Consider the following 26,197-nt stretch of genomic DNA (forward strand, 5'->3'; position numbering starts at 1 on the left):
TTTAATTATTACCTATTACTTGCGTATGCAAAAATCCTCTATTACCTATTACTTTATACCTATATCAATTATCACCAAACAGTTGATCATTTTTTATCTGTGATCAAATAGGTGATTAAAGAATCAAATACTTTGAAGTTGATTCTAATAAAATAATATCTTTCCTGTATTGTGTTTATAAATATATATTGTCTATTAATTATAATTTATAATCTATAGTTTATAATGTTTAATTTATTAATTACATTATGTTCTTCTACATAAATCAAACGTGTTTAGATTTAACTCTTAATTAATTAGGTAAAATGCTAAAAAATTCAATTTTTGCCAGAATGAAATTGCACTAGTATGACTAGATATGTTGCACCAGCAGCAATAGCCTATATATATATAAAAAAAAAACAAATAATTTTACAACACATTAATTATTTATAATATAAATCAAAACTTAAAAGTATACTTACTGACGTGATTAGACGGGTATTCAAAGTGAAAAAATCACAAGCAGTGAACTGGATGCAACGACTAGATATTTGAGTGTAGAATAATTGAAGCTAGTAAGTTAATCAGAAGTCATTAATAAAAATCAATAATGAGTAAAAATAAAATGCTATTATTTCATTATATACGCTCACCTCTTCTTGTGTACTAGTATCTAAATACCTATTGTTTACATCACTTATTAATGTTTTTGCATAAACCGCCTAAAAAAGAAATAATTAATTCATAAATTATATGGTTTAAATATATATTAAAGTAGGTAGTAATTTTCTAATAAGATAACCTATAGAGTTAATAGGATAATAGGTATTGGTGTAATATACTAGTATAATAATACTATATTGATTCGAAATTATTTTTTTATCATAGCTATAATGTGTATAATGTAATAAAATATTGGGTTTTATTTCCTTGTAATAACAATCAAGTTTTATATAATTTTATGTTCTAAAACCCCGATTTTTCTTTAATTATTTTGCATTCAAATTATAAGTAAAGGAATAGAACACGTCAATATATAAATCCAACAAAACAAGAACACTCAAATTGAATATCGACAGTTCAAGTGATTTCCGAAAAAAAAGTTCATTTCGATAACATCTTCGCGGGTTTACCAATATTTGATTTTTAAAATCTCTAGTGTGTTAGTAAATGGATATGCTTCATCCCCTGGATCGTAAACAATGTCACACGATGACGACACATTTGGCTACAGGTCATGTGCAGCTTTCTCGGAGAACAAAAATCTGCTCCGGTCAATGTAGGTACCTATTTCATTTTCAACTGATTTATATCGTCGTTAATATCTCGGAACGTCACATAGACTAAAATACACTAACTGACGAAGTCGTTTTCGATCATATACATATTGAAATTTTGTAAGTAAAAAAAAAGAAATGTGTAGCCAACAAGGATCCATCGGGGTGTTTGTAGTACAGGTTATAGTTTAATAAAATTCGTTGGCAGTATGAAAGTCAGACATAGTAATATGCTCGCGGGAAAATAAAATTTGTACTGGCTTCAAACAGCGGCGGTCATTAGCGACTAGATATCAAAACTTTCCATCATCGTCTCCCTATTTTTTGATACATGTTAAATTGTGCGTTGTACAATACAACCTCTCTAAATATAAAAGAAGCGACGGCCACTATACCCTGGACTACAATACCATCAACGATGTCGACAACACACAAGACCAGTCGCCTACTATGTAGGTACTGCATGATGACTAACGGTGCACTGATTAAATTAAACGTTATTATTACGATGGAAAAAATAATTTGACATTTATCGGAAATATATATTTTATGTTGCGCACATTAAAAAACCGCAACCATAGTCACGCCTCATCCATCTATAGCTAATAGCTATTATACATTACTATTACTTCTAACTTCATATAAAGTTCATACAACATACCTAGATACTTAATTCTCGACACAATAGCGACTGTTATATTTAAAGTTATTTACCTATAAATACATTTTTATAAACAAAATGTTTTTAGAATGAAAATAAATAACAATTCTAATAACCATTGTGTGTGCTACTTATTTTGTCTACTCATTAAAATAAACAAACTCGTTTAACTGCACTATCTACCTATATTTTTACTAACTTTTATACATTTCTTTATAAGTACCTACTTATGTCTAACACAAAATTATAGTGTGTACCTACTGATCGATTTTAAGGTTCTATTTTAATGATTACATTTTATTATGACAGTTACCTACAGTCTATTAGGCATAAATAATATATATGATCAAGGTACTATTAAAGTACAATTTATTTCATATGCTATATGGTCAATATATATAACAATAATTAAAAATATATTTAATAAATAATATTAAAAATCTAAAAAAAATAAATCATAGACATTGGAGAATGATCACATTTTAAATTATAAATTATAATGATAAATAATCAAAGCAAATAAAATGTATTGATTTCGCAATGATATGTGTACGTTTTATTGTAAAAATAGTTTTTCAATCTTCAAAATACTTTGGAAATGGTTTTTAATATAAAATTGGTTCTAGCTGAAACTTTTGAGAGGTTAAAATTTATAATTACTAGTAAGTACTTCTAAGTTCTCAATAGTTAGAAAAAAGTAGGGAAAACATGAATTTTTACTTAAAAGCAAAAATGGTTTTCAAAAAATCAGATTTATATATTTTGATAATTCAAGAATAAAAAATTGTAGAAATTTTAAATGTTTATATATACCATTTACTAAAGATAAATGGACATTATAAAATCGAATAATATACAATATACATGTGTAGGTTACCTATTTAAAATATTTTACTTTTTTCAATTGATTATGAGATTTGGTTTGTGAGTAAAAAATATCTTGAAAACTTGATAATAGGTTCCTCGTAAGTTGTTTCAGAAAGTAATAATATAAAATGTTGTTCATAAATTTTCTTTACAAAAATTATAAAAATTTGAATATTATTGAACAATTATTTTTTATGAGTTAAAATGTTGACAACATTGGATATTTCACGTAACGCATTTCCTATAAAATAACTTTAAATATTTTGTTTTATTTTGAAAAATATAAATCATCACAGAAACTTGAAAGTTCTATTATTAACAAAATTATGATTTTCTATTGTTAATATTTTCAAAATCTTTAGGCTAAATTTTAACTGTTTATAGGCATTTGAAACTTTTGAATTTTTTTTTGATATGAATACTTATTGATTTAAAAAAAAATATGCTCAGTAAAAAAACTTGAAGAATGAGTATATTAATTTTTCAATCTTATAATGTAAAAGATTAAAATTTGTTTGAACTTAAAAATCTTTAAATTTTTTCCACCAATATCTGAGCACTTTAGTACTTAGTAAATTGTTTTCGCACCCTTATAGAATAACTACAATTATTTTTCAAATCTTATTGACTAATCGGACTTACTTGTTTGCTTGTAGCATCGGCTACATAAATTAAAGTCAAGAATCTGATTCCATAATATACATTCCAAAAGATAGCTCGTATTAGTTCATCATGTTCTTTTTGACCATTAGTACCAATGACGTATCCAAACATAGAAAAATACAGATTGAACAATATTTTTAAAAAACACGCTGAAAGGCATCCCAAAAGATGCAATTGATACGTAGAATTTAATTGGTCCACCAAATTGCAAAATTGTCCATAACAATATCTAAGAAAAACAAATATTATAAGTATCAATCAATCTAAATTCCTATAAGAAATACGAATATAGGTGTTTAGATGTTTGTTTCTAGGATTTTAATCGGAGGGGGGGGAGAGTTTATAACCTTTTTTTTTCTTTTTCGATTTTATAGTAAAACTTATATGTTTGGTATAAGAAATAGAATTTAGTTTGAAGCGAAGGGGAAAATGCCTCCTCTGCTGCATCATCCCTATGCCCATGTGTATATAAATAGATAAATTATTCATTGTATAAGGTATGAACTCTTTTATCGTTATATAGATCTTTATACAACAAATTTTTGACTTTTTCTATGGATATTTATAATAATTAATAATTTACACGATATTTTAAATGATAGTAAGTTGTAATAACTAAATGACGTAACAACTTATGGTTCCATTTTCCACGACTTGAATTTACACATACTCGTACTTAAATCATTTTTGAATTTTAAAATTATACATATGACTTTCTTCTTTTTTTTTCTTCTCAGTTCCACTAAGATTCTTACTTTTGTTTCGTACATTGCTTTAATTGTATTAGTAAGTACGTAGATATTAAAAAAATTGTTTGTATAATATTTAAAAACTCATACTACAATGAATGTGTATCTAATTTAACTAATTTTGAAAAATAACTAAAAATTGACATCAGTTTTAAAAGTAGTTAATACCTCAGGTTTATAATTGGTAAAAACCAGACTTCAAACTAAATGTCTCAAAAGAGATTCGAAAAATTGCTTATAGTTTAGTTGTAAAAAGGAAGTTGAAATTGAAAAAGATAATAATATTCAACATTTTTGGGATACTATTCTATAAATACTATAAAATATTTTCAGATACTTCAAAGTTTAAGATGCTAGTTAAACAGAGAAAATAGGTTTAGCTATATATCTAATAGAAAATATCATAGTTGAAATGTTAGGTAGGTAAATACACAATATCAGATATTTATAAAATATTTTAATAAAGTACCTATAATTATACTCGTAATTTAATCAGGTAAGTATTTAACAAATATTACAAATAAATGTAATGCATTTATCAGACATAATGCCTTAATATACTTCCAACTTACCTATACATTTCAATAGAATCACATATGTTGTGGCCGTATGACAGTTCACATAAAAACGATTTGCAAGTTTTTCTTTCAACCAAAGCTCTGAAAAAATTTTTTATTCTTAACTGTTACTATTATGGTAAAAAAATAATATATATAATAATATAACATTATATTATCATGTACCTATTATAGGTACATGATAATTCAACTATACGTTCGATAGGTACCTAGTGAATTGTGAATAGAGTAAATAACCCAGGGGTGCGGACTGGTAAAAAAACGGCACAGGATGCTAAATGATTTAAAGAACAAATAACAAAATGTTTTTTGACAAATTTTAAATATGTAAATAGTTTATTTTTGTTATAAAAATATTGAAAACATGTTTAAAACGTAAATAGGTAGGTAGGTACCAAGTAACGACAAACATTCAATCAAAATTGTATAATATTATAGAAAAAATAATACCTATATTTCCTAAAGTTCTACAGTTGTATAGTAAATACATTAAGGCACATTTCTATCTATAGGGGCAAATATATTTTAGGGCAAGGGATAAGGTTAGTCAGTCTGCGCCCGAGAGTACATACTATACCTTTATGATGTGCAGATATAGTTAATTAACTTTACTTTTTCCGGTAATTGTGATAAATATAAAATTATCTTCTAATTTAAAATTAATCAAGAGGTGATAATATAGATATTCACCAAGGTATTTAGTTTAAAATTTAAATAATTCACGGTTAACTTCAAATGTTTATTATTATTATTATTATTATTATTATTTTTTGTACATAATACAATTAATAAATACATATTTCATACTAAAAATAATCCTTATCTATTAACTTAATAGAAATATTAAAGTTTAAAAATCAGATATAACTATTAATGTGATTTACTAACCCGCGTTTGAAATGCCATATAGATGCAAATGTTTCAAGCTCGTTGTTAATTACTCTAAAACGATAGTGCAACATGCATGCACAACGGATGAACTGCAAGTCTGTGCTAAAACAAGCCAGATTATTGAAAGCAAGTATGACACACCATAAGTTACCGGCCTTGCTATTTGTAGCCGACACAGTATATAAATAATAAATATTCACTGGCATGCCAAACACGACAAAATATCATAACAGATACTTGTCAAGGGTTTGTATGAAGGTTTTGCTTGCAGTGGAAATATTTGATTTTATGGTAACATCCATCAGTCTATCAGTGTTGTGTAAAACAGTAATAAATTCACTTAACCTGCGATGGAGAAAAGTGAGTGCAACTAATCTGCTACAAATACTGGACAAGGATATCATAATTGGATTAAGAATTTTCATGACAGTAGCCATTTCGCTGATTTCATCTTCTTCAAGCTCCGATTCAATACCAGTGGCAGGGTTTTGTACATCTGATTCCACTGAAAACAGTGATTGTTGATGGAAATATGGCATAATCGCACGCAACACATAGAACGGAGCCAATATCCCATGTACAATGGTTATAATAAGTAAAATGACTGAATATATGTAATCATATGAAGAAATTAAACAAATAGGACCACTTATCTGGTCTCCTGGTGCCATTTTCAATGGCATGACACCAAATATTCGAGATATAATATTAATTTGACGGAGTGATTGATAAACACTAGGAGATGTCATACTTATAGCCAGTATTTTTCTTTTTAAATATAAGCCTTACAACATTATACTAGTAGACATATGAGACAAGAATTTCAACTAAAACATGGATATAATAAATGATGAATTTTTATCAAGATTTTTTATTCTATTTAATAAGCATGGACTATTATTCTTTTATATAAAAAATAAATATATGTCATTATTTTGAATTGGTCAAGTGACAAATAGTAAGTACTTATCATAATAAGGTTGATTTTAATGACCAAATCAAAATTAATGACATCAGCAAAAATTAAAGATGACAAGAAAATAACTAATAAGTAAAGAATAAGAAGCAAAGTAGGAATCAATTGAAAATAGTATAGATAAAAAATATATTCTTGAAATGAATAAAATATCATATCTAAACATGAATTTCTTAACTATATATAAACAACAAAACAATATTAAATCCTTAAAATGTCGAGGAAAAATAGATAAAATTCTTTTAAATTGTTGACACATACAAAAAAAAAATTTTTTTTTATTTTATTTTCATACAAAACAACATACAAAATGTAATAGATCTTAAAATGACTAAAATATTAAATAATGAAAAAATGAGACAATTTATAAAATGATCAATTATGCTATGTTAACACTTACAAATCAATATGAAATAATAAAAAAAATATTAAAGCATATGAAAATTAAATTTTCTTTAAAAACTTGGGCAACCTAAACTGGACTATTTTATGTATAAGTATAAACCAAAAAAAGTAATAACAAATATAATAATGTATTCAATATCAATAAATTAAAGTTATTACTATAATGTTATCACCACATATGCATTTTTATTCATATATTAAATATTTATTAGTAGGCAACATGGAAGAATTTTCAAAAAACACGTCCTAAATATGTATATCCGGGGTTTAGATTAGATCCTTGCAAAATTTCCATAAATCCCATTTTTGTGTAAAATTCCAATGTTTGTTGATCTTTTGTTCTTAAGGGTACATGGACGCCAAATGAACCTATAAAAGAATTTACAAATAAAATAAACCAAATATATAAATTTTATAAATAAATAAACTATCATAAATTGTAAAATTAATACCATTAGCCCTTAATGCTGCTAGAAGACAAATAATTAATCGTTTGGATACTGATGCATCGTTATTCACAGGCAATGTTGCATAAGTCATAACTGATTGATGTTGAGACAAAGCATTAGAATCTGGCAATTCTTTATTTACATCAAATGAATGAAACCAATTTATAATTTCCTAAACACAATATAAAATATAAACATATAATAATAGAATTTAAAAGTTTCACATATAATAACAACAACTATAAAATTTAACCAGTTATATATTATATGAAAAAAAATTTTAAATAGTAAATAATTATTGTAATAAAGACATAAATACTACTCTAAATATACATAATATTAACTTAACAATAGTGATAAGAAGTTTAAGTTGTAATTTTAAATAAAAATAAAATGTATTAGTAAGTATTCATTAGCTATTTCAAAAGTTAGTTTATTAATATAAAAATGTATAAAAGCCTTTTATTTTTAGATTTTAAGAAGACCGATGAAAATACTGATTTTACAATAGTGTTAATGTCAGTTACCTATTGAAATAGTTAAAATGGTAGAAAAAAAATAGATAGTTGAAATTTTCACAAAATGTATATATTATGAATTTCTACTTCCAATAAAATTTTCTGAATATTTTAAATATTTTTGAACAATTGATAAGCATGAGAAATTTTCCATTTTCCATTTTTTTTTGTTTTTTTTTTTTTTCACTAGATATTGATTAAAAATTATTTGCTGTGTAGTAATGTATGAAAATTTAAAAATAAAACTTCTAATTAGTTGTTTATTTCTCAACTAAATCAAAAATCTAGTCACAATATTTTTTTATAAACGTTTTAAGTTGGAATTTTGACAAAATTATAAAAATCAACAAATTATTTTATAATTAGAAATTCATAAAAAAATTTGTTTTTATTTCTAAGATTTAAAAACCTAATACAACATTTTTAAGTTAAAATCCTATGAATAAAAACATTTTACTGGAAAGACAAATTCGTTTTTATAAACTTTTAGTTCAAATTTTAATAAATTTGAAATTCGTCTGTAAAATAATTATTTCTTCTTTAACATTTTTTAAAATTTAGTTGTATAGGGTGTTTCATTAAGAACGCCGAATTTAATTTCGTTATTACTTCATTAATATTAAATATTAAGAACAAAAAAATTATATGAGCATGAAGTATACACACTCCGATTTATGTATGGAATATAATATCTAGCATATGTCCACCTCTGCTTTGCTGGCAAGCTTCAGTTCTGGCCACAAAATTGCCTATCACACACTGACACATATCCTGGTTTAGTTCACCAATAACACGACGAATTTCATCCTCAAGTTCTTAAGTCACATGACCTAAAAATTACTGGGCAATTTAAATCCGGCGTTGGGTATTTTATTAAGAACACCGGATTTGGCGTTCCGTAATAGCCTCCCAGGTCATGTGACTTAACCCCACTGAACTTCTTTCTTTGGGGTTACGTTTAAGATCACGTCTATGAAAATAAACCGCAAACCATTGAAGAACTTAAGGATGAAATTCGTCGTGTTATTGGTGAACTAAACCAGGATATGTGTCAGCGTGTGATAGGCAATTTTGTGGCCAGAACTGAAGCTTGCCAGCGAAACAGAGGTGGATATATGCTAGATATTATATTCCATACATAAATCAGAGTGTGTATACTTCATGCTTATATAATTTTTTTGTTCTTAATATTTAATATTAATAAAGTAATAACGAAATTAAATCCAGCATTCTTAATGAAACACCCTATATTTAAAAAAAAAAAATAGTAACAAATATTTAAATTGTAAATTTTGTTATATGATAATATTGTGATTCTACATTAATACCAAAACTCAAATAAATAAATGACTTTAACAGCCACAAAAAAAAAAAGTTTATCACAAAATATACTTAATGATATAAGGCAACAAACCATCCCTGCTTAAAATCATACTTCGTATAAAATGATTATAATTGAATAAATAATATAATAAACACCCATAGTCACTACTCAACACCTAATGTACAATAGCTTTACTCACTTGCCCACCTTTTTATTTATGAAGTACATCAAAGTAGATTTTCTATTTTGAACATTAATTGTATTTAAAAATTACAATATAGAACATTAAAAAAGTATTTAAAATACAGAACTAATAACAAAATGCATGAATACCTATATTAATCTACAATTTGATTCTATCACTTTAGGTAAAGACTTAATGTATAGAATTCATATGTTTTATGATAACTCACCTGCGAAGCAGACTGTATTTCTTCATTGGAATTATCTAATGGGTATTTAGTACACATTTCAGGTAACCATGAAACTTGTAATTTTTGATAAAATTCTTTTGCATTTAAGGCAGCTAATGCATAACCTATAACAGTTCCATTATCTTCAACGACAAAACAAAGTTCTGGACTAAGTGTCAAATACGAACCAACAAGTCTGGAAAAAAAAATGTATTTTAAAAATAAATTAATTTTATATCATTAAATAAAACATTACCTGTCCGGTATTAAGTCAGGTAGATCAGATTTATTTATAGTATGATCATCAACACTTGTATAACAAGTACATCGACAAATGTTATATACAGCTGACTCATCTTCAAAAGTATATGGTCGTACATTGTACATTTTATTTGTGGGTACATCAGGAGGCTTATATATGAATAAATCAGAACCTGCATCAACGGGCATTAACCGCTGAAAATATAATACACATATTTAAGCAAAAAACAAATTGCAAAAATGTTATAAAATAAACATAAATAAAGATTTTTTTATTAATATATGTAATTAATAATAAATTGATTAAACCATATATAATATTATAGTAATTCAAACCCATGTATACTTAATTATGATTTATGATTAATATATACCTCAAGCAAATAAAGCACCTTTAACAATATTGATACTATAGATAAAAAATACGTAATTATTATAACTCATAAGTCAGTTAAAAAATCAGGAAAATCTTTTTCACTTATAAATTGATTATATATTTTTAAATATTATTTTAAGAGCAATCAAAAGTTAAATTTTACATCTATAATATTAATTTCAACTACTTTTCCACTTAATATAAATAAAATTTAAAGCAACTAAAAATAAATTAAACATATTTTCTAGATTATCTTTATTTTAAAAACTGTTTTAGATACAACTCAATCTTTATATTATAATTTTTAAATTATAAAAATATTATAATATTTAAATATAAAGTGTTAAATATTAATGGTACTTATCAATTTTTATTGCCTCATTACTATACCACGCAAACTTTATTACCCCACTACCAAGTGACTGTCCATAGTATTATATTTTTTTTATATACTTATATTCCAATACAATACTATAAATAATAATATGTTGTCTATAATGAATAGTACATAGATAAAAACTGAACATTAAAAAAAAATAAATAGTTGTCTGAACATACTCTTAAATGTCACATGTGTTAATAGTTTTAGTAATGATCTTATTTTGTAAAAATTGAATCCCAGTATTAAATATTGCAAGAAATAACTCTTATAAACTATTTTCAATAATATTTTAAAATAAGCTAATAACATTTGTAAGATAGGTATGCCCTTTAAACTACAATTACATAGAATATTTAGCAATATTCTGACAAAAGACTTAACATATAATTTTAAACATTTCAGAAGTATTTACCTTTTTTTTTAGAAATATATCACATACTAAACTAACTGACATATTGGATATCATAACGATACAAAATAAAATTAATCATAAATACCTATATCTTAGACAAAATTATGACTACTGACATAGGTTGCCTGGTAGCAATGATAAATTTTATACTGAGCAATAAAACCAATAAGTACTACATTATTTACTTTATTTATATACCAAAATGTAAATTAATGCTTAACTTACTTGTAAATCAGCAACTAAACCACCTCTAAAAACCCAGGGTTCTTGATCACCACTCATAAAGCTTTCTTTCCATCCTTTTGAAAACCCTAAAATTTACAAATGTTTTTAATTATTGCTACTAATGAAAAGAACTTATATGAAATATGAAAAACAATTTGTAAAAAAGAAATTTGATTTTATAAAATATAATCATTAAAATTATAATTATCATGATTTAATCATCCTATTAAAAAAGATTGCTAAAAATATGACAAATATAATATAGAAAGCTCAATCTGGTTCAATACAAGCCAACAACTATTGAACAGTTAAAATTATCTAAAACTTTAACAAGCAACAACTAGTTTATTTTCTGAGAAGAATAAAAAGGCGAACAAAAAAAATATATCTAAGCAATCATTTAATTAAAAATTTAACATTTAAAGGCAATCTGGTTAAGAATATTAACAATAATATAAAAGTTTAACTATTACAACTTACAGTGGAAATACTAGTTGTTGGTTTTATTTGACCAATATTGAGTTCTATTAAAGATAAAACAAATTACTGTAAAGAAAAAAAGATTTACTACTGCTAAATTAATTATAATATACTTACATGTATAAGACCCAAGAGTATAATTTGTGATTGTTTGTGGAAAGTGGCCATGAGCTAAAATTAAGTAATCATAAATATACCAAAACATTAAAAACAACTAAACTTTAATTACTTACATAGCCATTTAACATAGAAGTTTAGTAATGATATAACACACCTAACATCCCAAACATAAGGATAAAGATCATGAACAAGTTCTCTATTGGCACTAAATGTCAGTCTTTGAAATAGCCTATTCACTTGTTCAGTTAATTCATCCATTCTCTTTGCTCTTTCATACCATTCTTCAATCTGTGAAAAATGAAAAACATAAGTAATTAAATAATTAATTTGTATACATGATAAATTTAAATACAATATAATTAATGTGAATTATTCTAATATCATTAGATAAAAGTATAATTTAATGAAAACTTCTCTAAGTCAAAAATATATCTAATCATAAGGAGTCACCACTATCTTTAGGGATTTTAATAAATTACAGTGGATAATATTTTGTTGTATCATTATAAAGAATACTATAAATATAATTTTTTAAATTATTTATTTCTATTACATTTAAGTTTATACCACAGTTATCTACACAGGTTGGAGCATCATATTTTACATATGCTATCTATGTAGATAATAACTTAATATGCATAAATTTAATTTATGTATTTCATTTGATTTATTTTTTCTCATCCGTATTTTTTTAAACTAATATGTAGCCCCATATTCCAGATAAAAATTCAATTCCAAATCATTTTTATTAAGTATAATACAATAACCAAATGATAAATAATATTAAATTAAATTTTACTGAAAATAACTTAATCTAATAATATTTGTTATTCAATTTAAACAAAATTTTATTTTATTGGATAATTATATAATAGTAAAATTATTTATATAATACACCAAGTGATTTCTTTTATTACTGTTATCAGATATTTGTATTATTTTTAGTGGTAAAAATATGTACGACTGTCTTTACTTGATCTAAATCTGTATAAATTAAAATTGAAATTAAAAAGAAAACTGGTAAATATTTTATCTAATATGTGTAAAAATGGGGTCAACTATCAGCAATTCTATTAGTTTCTCTAGTTGTCACTTTGACAAGTTATAAGGCTACGAGCTCCAACTTGTATAATTAACTGTGGTTTTCATGATTTGTAAAGTCAAACTTATAACTATACAAAAAAAAAAAATTTCTGCAAAAACCAGTCGATAAGTCACTACTTATGGAAGTCTAATTTAAGTAATTAGTTATTTTAATAATATTATTATTTCTATACCTTTTAATTTTTACTGAAAAACTATTCAATTTAAAATGTATTTAACAAATAATAATACTTACTTCTGGTTTAGAATCAGTAGAGTCTTTTTTCTTTGATTTTCGAAGATTTTCATTAGAAACCAAATAAGCATTGCTTTTGAGCCAATTAAATTCTGTCAAATATTGAACACTTTGAGGACCATGTTCAAATGGTAAATAAAACAAATCGCACATTAGCAACAAATCTTCTTCTGTTAGATCCCTAATATCAATAAAATAATAAAATAAATTAGAAATATCTAACAATTCACAATCTAGTACAATCATACCTTTCGTATGAATGTTTTTGATCTTGAATCACATCAACAACCATATCTGCACTAGGACTAGGCGTTTCTACTTGCATTGAAACACTCTAAAACAATTAAAAATGTACTTATAGTATGTGGTTATATTAAAATAAAATCATGCACTTTTAAACAAAATATACATACTGATCCATTATCAGTGTTCATGGCTGTATCTGAACTCTGCGGAGATGGTGCCGGTGATATGTTACAATCCATAGGCTCACTGATAACTTTGCTTTCGGACACCAAAGAATTCATTATTACTAATGGTGGATTCATAGTGACAGCTACTGCGGTTTGTAAGACATTAGAAGGACAACCATTCACAGTGGGTGATGAAATTGATTCAACATTATTAGTTGTAGACAAAGACAATGGTGCAGTAGATGTAGACGTTGTAATAGTAGTTGTTGAAGTTGCCATGCACGTGTTAAATGATGCAAGAGGAATAGCCACAGGAGACATGATCGATATGGTAGGTTGTGGTTTAATGATAGGACCATGAGCTTGTTTCTGTCTGCGAAATTCTGGAATCCATTCTTTAATTGCTATACGTAATGCTCTTCTTGAGTGGTAAATATTCTCTGGAAGATCAATGATACCTTCTTCATCACTTTCAGTCTCTAATTTCATACTTTCATCTAAAAAATAAAAATAAGTTAAATATTACAATACATCAGTGAACAGGTGTAATATAGAAAAATTCATTTTTTGAATCTAGGCATTAAGTCGTTATATGATTTAAGTAATATTTATTATGATTTAAGTAATATTTATTGAAAAACTATACTATTCTACAATTTATTCCAGAACTTAAGGAACATATTAATGTAAAGTTGTATAAATATCATAAAATATTTAATAAATCAATAGTGAACTAATAGTTTAATGGTCCATAAACAATGGCGGATTTAAGGGGGGCAGAGGGGCCTGCCCCCTTTCCTTGGCCTATAAGATGTGTAAGAAGTAAGAATATAACTGTAACATAAAACTTATAATTACGATTCATGAAAAATTCAGGTTTGTCTCCCCCCCTCAAAACAAAACCCTAGGTCTACTACTGTCCATGAAATTGTAGCAATCCTTTTAATTAATTCTTTTATGCAACTTGAGAAGTCTCAAAAGTTAAAAAAAAAATATACCTCTAAATAGTTTATACATTATATTAACCATAAGCATTGAGTGCATTATAAAATATATAAAATTTGGAATTATTTCTAGAATTATTATTAGAATTCTAAGTTAGTAGCAAAAAAAAATAAAATATTGTATTTTATCCATATCTTTTTTCCATTTATTTTTAGTATTTAAATAACTAAATACCTACTAACTAGAAAATATGTATTAACTGATTTATGCAAAAGGGAAAAAAAAGTTTTATGTTAAAACTTAATGAATATTATTATAAATTAATAAATACTGTAAATGAATAGTTATACACAATCATTATAATATGACTGAATAATAAATTAACAACTCATAAAAATTACTATACCAAAGATAATTATTACAATAAATATTAAATTTATGTAATACTCAATTCTTTGGTTACACTTTATACTAAATAATAAATATAAATATTATTTATTTTTGACTTTTAAAATAAAATGAAATATTATAAATAATTTACTAAAACTAATAAGAACTAGTATGAACAACTGTACTAACTGTCATGTGTGATTGTTGGAGGATCTGAAGTGCATTTACTCCATTGAGCTAATGTATGAATAGCTACAAAGTTAGCACCATATTCACAGTTTGGATTAGTCAATACTCCTCTTAGTTGTGAAATTAAATCTGGAGAACGTCCTTGATATGGTCCCAAGAATACACGCTTTTGGTCATAGTCATTAGCATGCAGATTGTCCCATATAACAGGAGGTCGTCTCAATACTTCAGTGATTTCTCTAATAGATTCAGTAGTCAATGAACGAGATATAACTTTTTGTCCTAAAACAAATATAAACAAATAAGTCTAAGAATTTACATAAAATTGCTAACTTTGAACTTTTGATTCAATTTACAGAAGCTAACCGGTCCACATTATGTCAATTTGAGGTGCCAACTTAGAGCCCAAAGTATTTAAATAATCAGAATTTTGAACATTTGGTACAGCACGTGCTGAACAATATTGAGTTGGACACACTAAAAATTTTGGTTGGCCCAAATGCTGAAATATTTCATTGGTAATTGACACCTGAAAATTTAATATTTTTAAATCAAAAATTAAGATTTAATAATTAAAAATATTGTTAAATTACCTGAGCATGTGCAAATGACTGAAACACTTCTTTGTCAGCTGGTGACATATCAGGTTCTATGTCGTCAAATAATAGAGCAAAAGCTTTACAACCACATTGAGCAACTTGATCCAATTTTCGTTTGAGAGTGGCTATTTCTTTTTGGCTACTGTAAGTCATGTCAAGTCCTGGAGACAAGGCATAATAGAGAGTAACACCACAGTCTCTAGCAGCACTAATTAAGCCACCTAATTGTTCGGCTTCTTCAACTGTATACAAATCTCTCCAATATGCCCTGTGTTTGTAATCATCTTTGGGTGCATATACATAACACCCTACTCCCCATTTTTTTAACCTAGAAGATAGTTTTGATATAGAAAAAATGTAAAAGTAATGTTAAAATATTAATAAAAAATTTAAATTTAAGCTTTGAATATATTGAATTATTTTGAACGAATAAGCATATAAACACAGCAATATAAAATAAGCGTATTAAATAAAATGAATACAACCCAAAATTTGTTTATTTTTTTTTTGTATCTGCACCAATTATTTTTCTGCTACTGTTAATTTAGAGGTGGTGATTAAATGTAAAAAAATATATAAATATAAAAAGAAAACAAAATTATAAACTAAGCACAGCATGAGTCTACTATCAAAATGATATGAAATCATAACATAGCTGTCTGTTGACTGTTCGTCTGCGACACTTGTACATTTTTTTTCACTATGAAACACTTTTTAATTGCAGTTGTCACAAAATTACGGCGAAAAAAAAAAATGCACAGATATAGCGTTTCGTAAATGCGAGGCATTATATGTTTAATTTTAATTTATTTTTAATCCACCGTTAGCGACCAGAAAACAGCATAGTAACCGGTAAACAACAATCACCATAGCATATATTATGTATACGTAGTATTGAAAACATCGCAGGGTTTCAGGCTGAAATTGGTGCATAGGGATTGGAGACTGGGGTGAAACAGAGGCATATGCGAGTGAGAGGTGACAGGTTAGAATTGAATCCATTCACAAGTTTTTAAACAGCAGCCTGGGTTTGATAATATACATTTTTTTGTAGCACAAACAGGCCAAAGCCATATATATTACTTGGGTGAATATTTTTCATCTTTACTCCAGAATAACATGCTTAGCTAATAAGACACAAAATAATATAAACCATTTGAGTTAAGATTGTATGCACAAGTTTTCACCAAGTTTGTTAGCTAAAATAGAAAGATATTAATTATTTTGTACTTCAATTTAGTTACTGAATACAATACAATCTATTACCAAAACACAATGTAAGTTCGTAAATCGTTCTTTGCATACAATCTGTCTTTTTTTTTTTTTTTAGTTCTTACACTGATTATACTTTTCAATGTAAAAATACAGCAAAAACATATTGTTTGTATACATACTCTAATGAAGAGTGAGAGCAGCAGATGATCAACAATTCATTAAAGGTAGTTTCAATATACTTAGTATCAAATGTAATAAAAACTACCTGTACTAATTAACATTGTTTTCATGCGTTCAAAAAAGTAGTGTTCATTTTAAGAACTTGGTTTAAACCAAGCTGTTACAATACACAAATCACACACATGTATATGAAAATGTTTAAATAATTGTTGTTTATGTAAGTATATATTTATCCGTTCACATATACATTTAATCAATTTTAAATTGATTACTTAATACTTTTAATTTATTTAAATTTTCAGTCATACTTAAAATACAATTATCAATTTTAATGTTCTATATTAATAATGTTAAATAAAATTAGAAATCATACTCTACTCAAATGGTTAATTAACATACTATTTTAAAATTAACCATATTACTTTAGAATACCAGTTTAAATAATAAGTAAAATTTATTTAATATCTAGTTTAAACAATCACTTAGTTTCAGTATAAAAAGTCGGTCTTGTTGTTATCTAATAGAAAAGTGCATTAAATTTTAAAAAAACTTGCCAAGTAATATACAAAAGTATGTACTAAAAATTTAATTGATTTTTTCGTAATCAGATTTAATATATAATATAACTATTTAAAGATTACATTATGACACAAATTAATAAAAACGTAATCAAACATATTATTGAATAAATTACTCAAAACAACTTTTTTCCACAACAATTGACCTAGTTTTAAAAAACACAATATATATTATTTATCACTAGATTGTAGTGTGATGAAAACTCCATTCAAATATGTCTAGAGCCATCAATATAACTTTTCAAAACAATACCTTTTAATAAATTATGTTATTTCTTTCATTTATACTTATTATTGATTCTTAAGTCTCATAATAATATAAATAATATAAAATTAATATAGGTATCCATTTCACCTTTTATTAATTCTTATGTAATCATGCAAAATAATAGGATAACAATACATTTAACAAATTTGTATTATTAGCTAGGGTTAAAAAATCATAAAATATATTTTTTTTTATAGGTAGAATTATACAGTAAACTATTTTCTTGGTCACCATCATAATTAATGAAAATTTTTATTTCAATATATTTTAAGAAGAATTTAATTTATTGTACACATGCATACTCAGTTAAAAAAATACATTTGAGAACAAGCAGGTTAAGTGGTTGCTAACGATTAAATTTAAATGTGCATGTCCTCAAAGGTTAATTACAATAAACAAATAATCAAATACAAAACATAGGTGACCATGAAAATAAATATGTATACTTCTAGGATGTACTATTAAATATGTAGATATCTAGATTAATAGTTGTTTATAAATTTAAATTTTTTAAAGATTTGGCATAAATTACTTAACATGGCAATTTAAAAAAAAATCTTGACAGTATAAATATGCAAAAAGAATTGTGCAGAAATAGTTGTTTAAATGTTATATATATTTTGAGTTTGCAATTTTAGTGTTATGCACAGCCGTGCAGCAGATTATACTACTATATAAGCAATGGTAATTACACGTTATGGCCTTTAATGGGTATAAAAATCACAGTGACCGTCTCATAATGGTCTTAAATAGCAAAATGTGAATTGTTTTCGATTTAGTGAACAGAGTGAAGATACTGAAGAGTAAAGGGCAATTAGATGTACTTTATTCAACTTAAAATACATTTATTAATATTATAAATTCATAAAGTTATGTATTTAAATAATAACTTAATAATTATCATTACATAAAAACTAATGATTTTTGCTTTATCATTTTAAAACTCAGATATGCACACAATTAAAAAACATTATTTTTTTTAAAAATACGGATGATAAAATACAATTGTTCTTAAAGATTCAATATCATAAATTAATATTAAAATAATTGATTATTTAAAAAAAAGTAAAGCTTTATTCATGATTTTAATTGACTTGTTATTTTATGCACTTTAAGTACTTTATGAGTATTATGAATAGAGTAATAAAATTAAAATTTAATTTAAATATTTCTAGGTTTTATTTATTATTTGATAAAAAAAAAGTATTATTTAACAATTAAATAAACTTTCAACATTTTAATAGCAAACAAAATATAATAAAACAATTTCTAGATCTAATGATAAAGCAAACAGAAATAAATTAGAATTTAAAATGTACCTAATAAGTTTAGGTTAATTTATAAAAAAATTATTGAGTTTTTTTACAGTGCTATCTACAAATAAATGATTGCATTTTAACACTTCCTAAATAATGAAATCAAAATAGATGTAATTAACTATTTCGATATTTCAACTTACCACTAAACAAATAAAAACAAGTCATTTGAACTCAAAAGCCTAATATTTTTAAAACAATTTACAAAACATAGCTGAAGTGCTGGGTAGTAGTAATGAACAACCTCATTTTTTTTTTTTTTTTTGTGAAGATATTGCTACCTAGCAATCCAAACAAGTCGTTGTCCGCTTAAAACAAACGAAGATGACAGGCATTGCAAATGATAATGGTAGTTGTAGGCTGCTTGTAGCAAAACATTGACACTTCAACCCTTGTTATGGAGACAACCAATAAAAGAAGCTATATGTTTGTTCATGTATGAGTTTTGCTAAAAAACAGATAGTTGAAGCCAGTGCAAGGGTAGGTACACACGATGATAAAAAAATAAAAATAAGACTAGCTTAGGTATGCCACCTTTATTAAGTACAAGCTACTTTATTCACAATGTTTTTTTAAGCATTTTACTATAGAAAAATAGCCTTAATTCTACCATAAGTATTTGCAACATACATGTAGGCCTAGATAAATGTTTTATTTATTTGAAAATAGCCAATAACCAAGATAAATAATGGCTAGTAAAAGCTTTATAGCCTTTTTTTAACAGTAAATACTATTTAAACTAATATATTTCCACACAAGCTTAACTCCAATCCCAAATTTTCAGTGTTCATAATACAGTTTAGTTAGTATGTTTAAATAAATAAATATATTTAATAATATATATATATAAAACACAAGGTTTCCATAAAAAAAGGAAGCTTGGTGGGCATTATATTGGCAGAGCAGTGTTTTATTTATTGCACATGCACAATAAGTATGAAAAATATATTAGAAACATTATTGTTGCTATATAGATTACATTAGGATTGGAATTTGGAATGACATTATTTAAGTGAAAAAAAAAAAAAAAAAAAAAAAAAAGAGGTAGATGATTAAAATCTAAGTATAACATTGATTAAGGCAATACCTATTTTATCACAATTCAAAAATTCTTAAATTACACAGTATTATAGTTTAAAATCTATAACAGATTATAAAAGACATAAAAACATACTTTTAGTAATTTTAATTAAAAATAGAATGTTAATATCTATTGTTTATAACATTTGTAAAAAATTAATTAGAACATATATGTTCTACATATTCAAAAATAATATTTGATTTACAGTTTACAAAATTTATTTTAACATAATCACTTAATTACACAAACATTTAATTTGCTAAATGCAAATGCACGTAAAAACAATAATGGACTCAAATCACTAAACTAATTATTAACGGAGTAAAATGCAGTTATTAATTTAAAAAAATAATGTGGCTTGAAAGCACTTATACAAGGAACTATACGATACAATAGTTTAAATATAATTATAAATTACAATAATAGAGTAATGATTAAACAATAATATAGGTAGGTTAAATATTGCAATAACTGGTTATAAGCGAGTAGATTAAAGTTCAAGCGCAATAGAATTAAAATAAGTATAATAATTTAATAATAAATGTTAAAAACACAAATAGTCTAATGATGGCATAAGTAAGACAACTTAATATTAAAATAACTCAAAAATTATAAGGATTAATGAACTAAAACTAGAATGTTTTACCTGATTAACAGGCTTAATGGGAGGAAAAAAATGTAGTTCCATAAAAATTAAGGCATTTATCTTGGTACAATGATCTGATCTTAAATAAGCAAATTTCAATGATTCTATTAAATTAATTATTAAGAATGAAAAGTCCAAAATTGTCAAGCTGTTTTCATTTTCTTAAATGGTTGTTGAACCTCTTCATCACTCTTGGTATTAATATTACCATTAATAGCAGCTGGATTTAAATTACCATTTAAATTAGTATTATGTATATGATGTTGTATTTGTGCTGCAATAAATTGTTTCATAGATGGAGATGTCATCAAATTTGGATTAGGTGCGAGTTGCGGAGCTTGGAACGCTAATGGTGGAGGTGGTGGTCGCATAGCAATCAATTGGTTAAATACTGCTGCAAATGCTTGATGTTGTTGCAATTGAGCTTGTTGATTAGGATCCTGTAATTGATTCTGTACTTGGGCCTGTGATTGAACTAAATGAGCTTGGTTTTGAGCTTGAGCTAATTGAGCTTGTTGTTGTTGATGTTGCTGTTGTAAAGATTGGTGTTGCTGTTGTAATGATTGTTGTTGTTGCAGTTGTTGTTGTTGTATTTGTTGCTGTTGTAATTGTTGTTGGGGAGACATAGCAAGTAATTGATGAAATGCAGCAAGTTGTTGCGACTGTAACTGAGTTTGAGTTGCAGGTAATTCTGGAGTCTGAGATTTTTGAGGGGCTATAGACTGTTGAGTTTGCTGCTGCTGTTGTTGTTGTTGTTGTTGTTGTTGTGCTACTGTCTGAGATTGAGGTTTTGGCATGACAGATAAAGCTGCTGCAGATGATGTAGGAGGATAGTCAGCTTGTTGTGGTACAAATTGAAATAGTTGTTGGTAAGCTGCTGCAGCTGCACTTGCACTTGGTTGAAACATTGGTAACCCTGCTTTATCACCTGAAGGTCTTTTAAAAGGCATTAAGCCAGGCAATGACAAATTCTCGTAGTAAAAAGGAGAGATCTTACTTAAGTCCATATCTAAACGTTCTGGTGGCTGTAAATTTTGTTGTACAACTGTTTGTTGCATTGCCATTGTCAAGTTATTAGGGTTGGGAGCAAAAAATTGTGACAAAGGATTCACAAGTGGATTGGTATGACTAAAATATGGGTTGAATGCATTTCCAATCTGAGTACTGGGTAGCTGAGCTAAGTAAGCTGGATTTGCCATGGGAGCAGAAACTTGTCCTGGAACCATTGGTTGATTAGCCACTAAACCCATTTGCTGCACTAAGGCATTTTTGAGAGCCAAATGATTTCTTCCATTAATTAAAAGTTGATCTTTTAAATGTTGTGGAGGATGAAAATATTTGCAAGGCGGTTTTGTTCTATTACACCGTCCTTTAATGCTATCATAACAAGCAGTTACTTTGCCATTTTGGACATCCACATTAGCAGCTGGATGAGCAAATTTACATTCTGTATCACTACGTGAACATTTATTACGTTGAAATTCACGACATACTTCTAGTTGAAGCCACCGCGAGTCTTTCCCATTCATTAAACTATTCATGTTGACAACAGCCATTTTTTGTCTTATAAATCAAAGTCTAACAAATAATTGTATGATATACAAATGTTACTTCTTAAAAATAGAAATTATTTAAATATATATATATCTAATTCAATAAATTCACAATAAATCCAAGGAACAGTTTAAAAGGACACTAGTTTAGTGATTTGTTTGTCCATAAGGATTTAAATTAAAATTTATAGTTTTTCAAAAGCGTTTTGAAGAGATGTTATTCTAAATTATCACTTAATTTTATAAATGTATATATTTCTAATGAAAAAAGGAGTTATGGTAGACCTACTTATACTAGATAAGATAAAGGTAAACACAATTAGCTTGCAAAGCGAATTATAACAAAACAGCTTGGAAAACTACTCACTTTTGAAACAAGTCTTTACGTTGTTCAGTAGTCCATGGTCTTCCATAAAATCCTAAAACAAATATTATTAAATTAAAATTTTATTTGTTTTAAATATACTACTTAAATACTTGATGTTAATATATTATAGAAGTTACAAAAATTAAATCTTGATAAATTTTCAAAATTAAAAAAGAAGTTTCATAAAGCATTATCAAATATCATCTTCAGTTAACCAAATACAAGATAAATAAGTATGTTTTTATTGTTAAAACATAATTTCTATATTTTATTTTTTTATGTTGACCAATAATTTAAGAGAATAAATATGAAAACAACCCTCACTCAATTCAAGGTTATAAACAGAAAAAACATAGATTAATAATTGACATTAAAAATATATGTATATAAATTTTGGTAGGTTTGAAATTTATCATGTTTAAAATTATATATTGTATAATTAAATATTATAAAAAACTTATGTTTTGGCACTAAAAACAAAACAACTGATTAAAATACGTGACAGCAGATACTAACGCCAGAATAATGTTTAAAAATACATAACGAGAAAAAACTAAAAAATTTATCAATTACCAATTTAAAACAGATTTAAGTAAAATTATTTTACTTAGCAGATTTTGACTGAAAATTAAAATAGGAAATTGCCATTACAAAATTTAATGATCCTTTGTTTTATTAATATTAACTATTATGATTCATAATAGTTATAGTACAAGGACCAAGTTATTAGTTTTATATATTATTATGATAGCTTATGGTTCTTGGTATACCTAAATACTTTAACTTAAATTGAATTTAATATTTTTCCACAATGATTCTACATGTCTAACATAATTATTAGCTAAATAAAATCACATCTCCTTAATAAGGTTCAGCAAAACAACTTCCTACATTTTGTTAGTCATAAAAAGGAGAATGCAATTTATCAAAAATAAAAAGATTTTTTTCTTTACTTTTAACTAATTTTTGAAATAGAAGTTTTATTGCCAGACCCTGTATGTGTACTTATTTAAATACTACAATACTACTATTAAAAAATAACCAATACTTCCTATAATATAGCTACTTTATAGCCAATCATTTTTTCTACATTTTGTATCTGTCAACTTAAGTATTTATACATATTAAATAATCACAAAGAAGAATTTCACAAAAATAAACTTTAATGTAATAACTATTTAAAGCTTATCGTTTTTACAGTTTTGTGGATCTGTCCAAAAATGTTTAACATAACAAATTATCCAAGGATGTGATTTAAACTTTCCAAGTAAGCAAGCAAATTCTGGACCTATATGTACTTTATATAAATTTCAGCATACAAAAAAAAAATATCACCTAGTAGTTTTGATACAATATCACTAATAATGATTTAAGTTTTTTTTTATTTTTTTTATGGTTAATAATACATGATGTGTTGTGAAAATAAATATAAATAATTACCAAAGTAATTTTCATGTTAAACAAAGATCACTAATGTAAAAAGCATTATATCAAAATTAAAAAATGATCAATAAGTGAGTAGTGATCAATCATCGTCAACAATTAAAGGTGCAATAAAAATGTAAAAAACTTCTAGTGCTTTACATAACACTCCAAGCACAATATAGATAATACATTTAAGCACATAAATTTGTGATTTGTGTGAACTTCAACTGTTTATTCAGTTGCATAAATAAATAGAAGTTGTGTGCAGTTGTGTTAGGTTACCATTTTTATAGGTTAGATAGTTATTTAAATATGCATAAAAAAAATTAGTTTTGAAAAAAAACACATTTAATGTGAAAACCAACAAGAAAACAAACTATAATTTAATCATGAATTAAAGACTGTGAAATCATTAATCAGTTGATTGATTTTTTTTTTTTAGCGGTCTCGTAAACACGTTAAAAAAAATAAACAGAAAACAGAAAACGCTAAACGTCGTCCGATCAAAATAATAACATGAACATTTTTATGATCAATTACATAATACTAGATACTATGATTTATGCCCCCCCTCCCCGAAATCGATATCGTAGGCCTACAGGAAGAAACTACAAACCGGGGGATCAAAATCTCGAAGAGAGAAGTGAGAGAGGGTGTCACTGTCGCGTTTTTACAGTTCAGATAGCCAAACTGCCTAAATCATACAATATAGAAATATCTATGACACGAGTTTGCGGTCTCAATATCCTATAAAGGCACACCCACACAGTAAACACTAATCACACAAACACGCATACACACAGAGGTAAAAATCAAATATTCGACGACGTAATAGTGTAATACCTATAAATACCATATAACAATGATCGCGCGACACCCGAAGACCCGATCTCGCACGCACGGACATGGGGTTAAATAATAGCAACGAGGACATCCGATAAGTATAAAGTATGGTTAAAAAAGAATAAAAAACATACCTTCAACAACACCACAAATAAAATTGTCATTCTGCGAAATGCAGCAATTGTCAGCCATCTTGGCAAGTGTGTACAGTAAATTGTCGAGAAAAGATGCTCCGCCGGTAGAGCTGTAGTTGCCGCGGCGTTAGGACTTCGTTGGCGTCGTCCTCCTCTTCGTCCTGATCGTCGTCCACCTCCGCGTAGTCCGCGCGACAAAAGAAATCTCCTCAATGGCAACACCAGGATCCTTAACGCACAGCGTTTTGCGTGCGAATTAATTTATTAACGTATTCTTCCTTGCACTACACGCGAACACTTCCAGTTTCCACAAACAAACGAAAAGCCTCACACGAGGATTACACAATACCAAAGTATTGGTAGTAGACAGTAGTTGTTGTAGGGTCAGCGGCAATCGACGGTAGTAGAAGTAGTGGTACACCGTGGTAGACAGTGTAGTTATAAAAAACACCACTCGAACAGTTGGACGTCGTCGGTAACCGCATACGACTGCTATAATAACAACACTGTCACTGTGACGCGCTCCGAGTAGTTGGTGGTAGGGAACTATGAAACAATGAAAATTGAAAATAGAAACATGTCCCCACGCATTTCACCGGCATATTGGCAACGCTGAAGCCGCCTGACCGTTGTTACCAACTCAACGGATTCGACAGCAGTAAAATCGCATATGATAATAATAGTAATAATAATATGAAATTCCCGCC

At 26.5% G+C, this 26,197-nt stretch overlaps 2 protein-coding genes across 5 annotated transcripts; both read right to left on the reverse strand.

Moving 5' to 3' along the window:
- Positions 1–256: 256 nt before the first annotated feature.
- Positions 257–6,245, reverse strand: LOC112602752 (gustatory receptor for sugar taste 43a-like). Its single transcript, XM_025350999.1, has 6 exons — positions 5,666–6,245; positions 4,772–4,858; positions 3,430–3,679; positions 636–704; positions 465–554; positions 257–380 (listed from the first exon to the last, which is right to left on the reverse strand). Exons 1-6 carry the CDS (start codon positions 5,872–5,874, stop codon positions 318–320), a joined length of 768 nt encoding a protein of 255 aa, XP_025206784.1. The 5' UTR covers positions 5,875–6,245; the 3' UTR covers positions 257–317.
- Positions 6,246–7,214: 969 nt separating this feature from the next.
- Positions 7,215–26,006, reverse strand: LOC112602746 (protein O-GlcNAcase). Of its 4 annotated transcripts, XM_025350988.1 has the most exons (15): positions 25,491–26,003; positions 23,089–23,140; positions 15,879–16,212; positions 15,652–15,814; positions 15,286–15,567; positions 13,762–14,258; positions 13,597–13,682; positions 13,349–13,529; positions 12,123–12,297; positions 12,007–12,060; positions 11,410–11,495; positions 10,010–10,209; positions 9,754–9,949; positions 7,502–7,670; positions 7,215–7,418 (listed from the first exon to the last, which is right to left on the reverse strand). In XM_025350988.1, exons 1-15 carry the CDS (start codon positions 25,546–25,548, stop codon positions 7,282–7,284), a joined length of 2,670 nt encoding a protein of 889 aa, XP_025206773.1. In that variant the 5' UTR covers positions 25,549–26,003; the 3' UTR covers positions 7,215–7,281. The 4 variants fall into 4 exon arrangements, 3 of the variants coding, with proteins under 3 accessions (XP_025206773.1, XP_025206774.1, XP_025206775.1); XM_025350989.1 differs by lacking the exons at positions 7,215–7,418; positions 7,502–7,670; positions 9,754–9,949; positions 10,010–10,209 and adding an exon at positions 11,890–11,933 and having other exon boundaries at positions 11,448–11,495; positions 25,491–26,006; XR_003115125.1 differs by lacking the exons at positions 7,215–7,418; positions 7,502–7,670; positions 9,754–9,949; ... (8 more) ...; positions 15,652–15,814; positions 15,879–16,212 and adding an exon at positions 19,609–19,889 and having other exon boundaries at positions 25,491–25,521.
- Positions 26,007–26,197: the final 191 nt, after the last annotated feature.

This window comes from Melanaphis sacchari, unplaced genomic scaffold (genome assembly GCF_002803265.2).
Source record: "Melanaphis sacchari strain LSU unplaced genomic scaffold, SCAv2.0 Contig8_pilon_pilon, whole genome shotgun sequence".
Taxonomy (NCBI): Eukaryota; Metazoa; Arthropoda; class Insecta; order Hemiptera; family Aphididae; genus Melanaphis; species Melanaphis sacchari.

Excerpts from the sequence above, each read along its gene's own strand:
- LOC112602746 (XM_025350988.1), bottom strand. The coding sequence starts at position 25,548 with ATGGCTGACAATTGCTGCATTTCGCAGAATGACAATTTTATTTGTGGT. Across the intron at positions 12,061-12,122 it reads CTTCTATGTTAAATGGCTAT|CTCATGGCCACTTTCCACAA; the intron begins GTAAGTAATTAA and ends ACTTAATTTTAG. Across the intron at positions 7,671-9,753 it reads AAATACAGTCTGCTTCGCAG|GAAATTATAAATTGGTTTCA; the intron begins GTGAGTTATCAT and ends TATTGTGTTTAG.
- LOC112602752 (XM_025350999.1), bottom strand. The coding sequence starts at position 5,874 with ATGCCAGTGAATATTTATTATTTATATACTGTGTCGGCTACAAATAGC. Across the intron at positions 4,859-5,665 it reads ATATGGCATTTCAAACGCGG|AGCTTTGGTTGAAAGAAAAA; the intron begins GTTAGTAAATCA and ends AAATTTTTTCAG. Across the intron at positions 705-3,429 it reads CCGATGCTACAAGCAAACAA|GCGGTTTATGCAAAAACATT; the intron begins GTAAGTCCGATT and ends TTTCTTTTTTAG.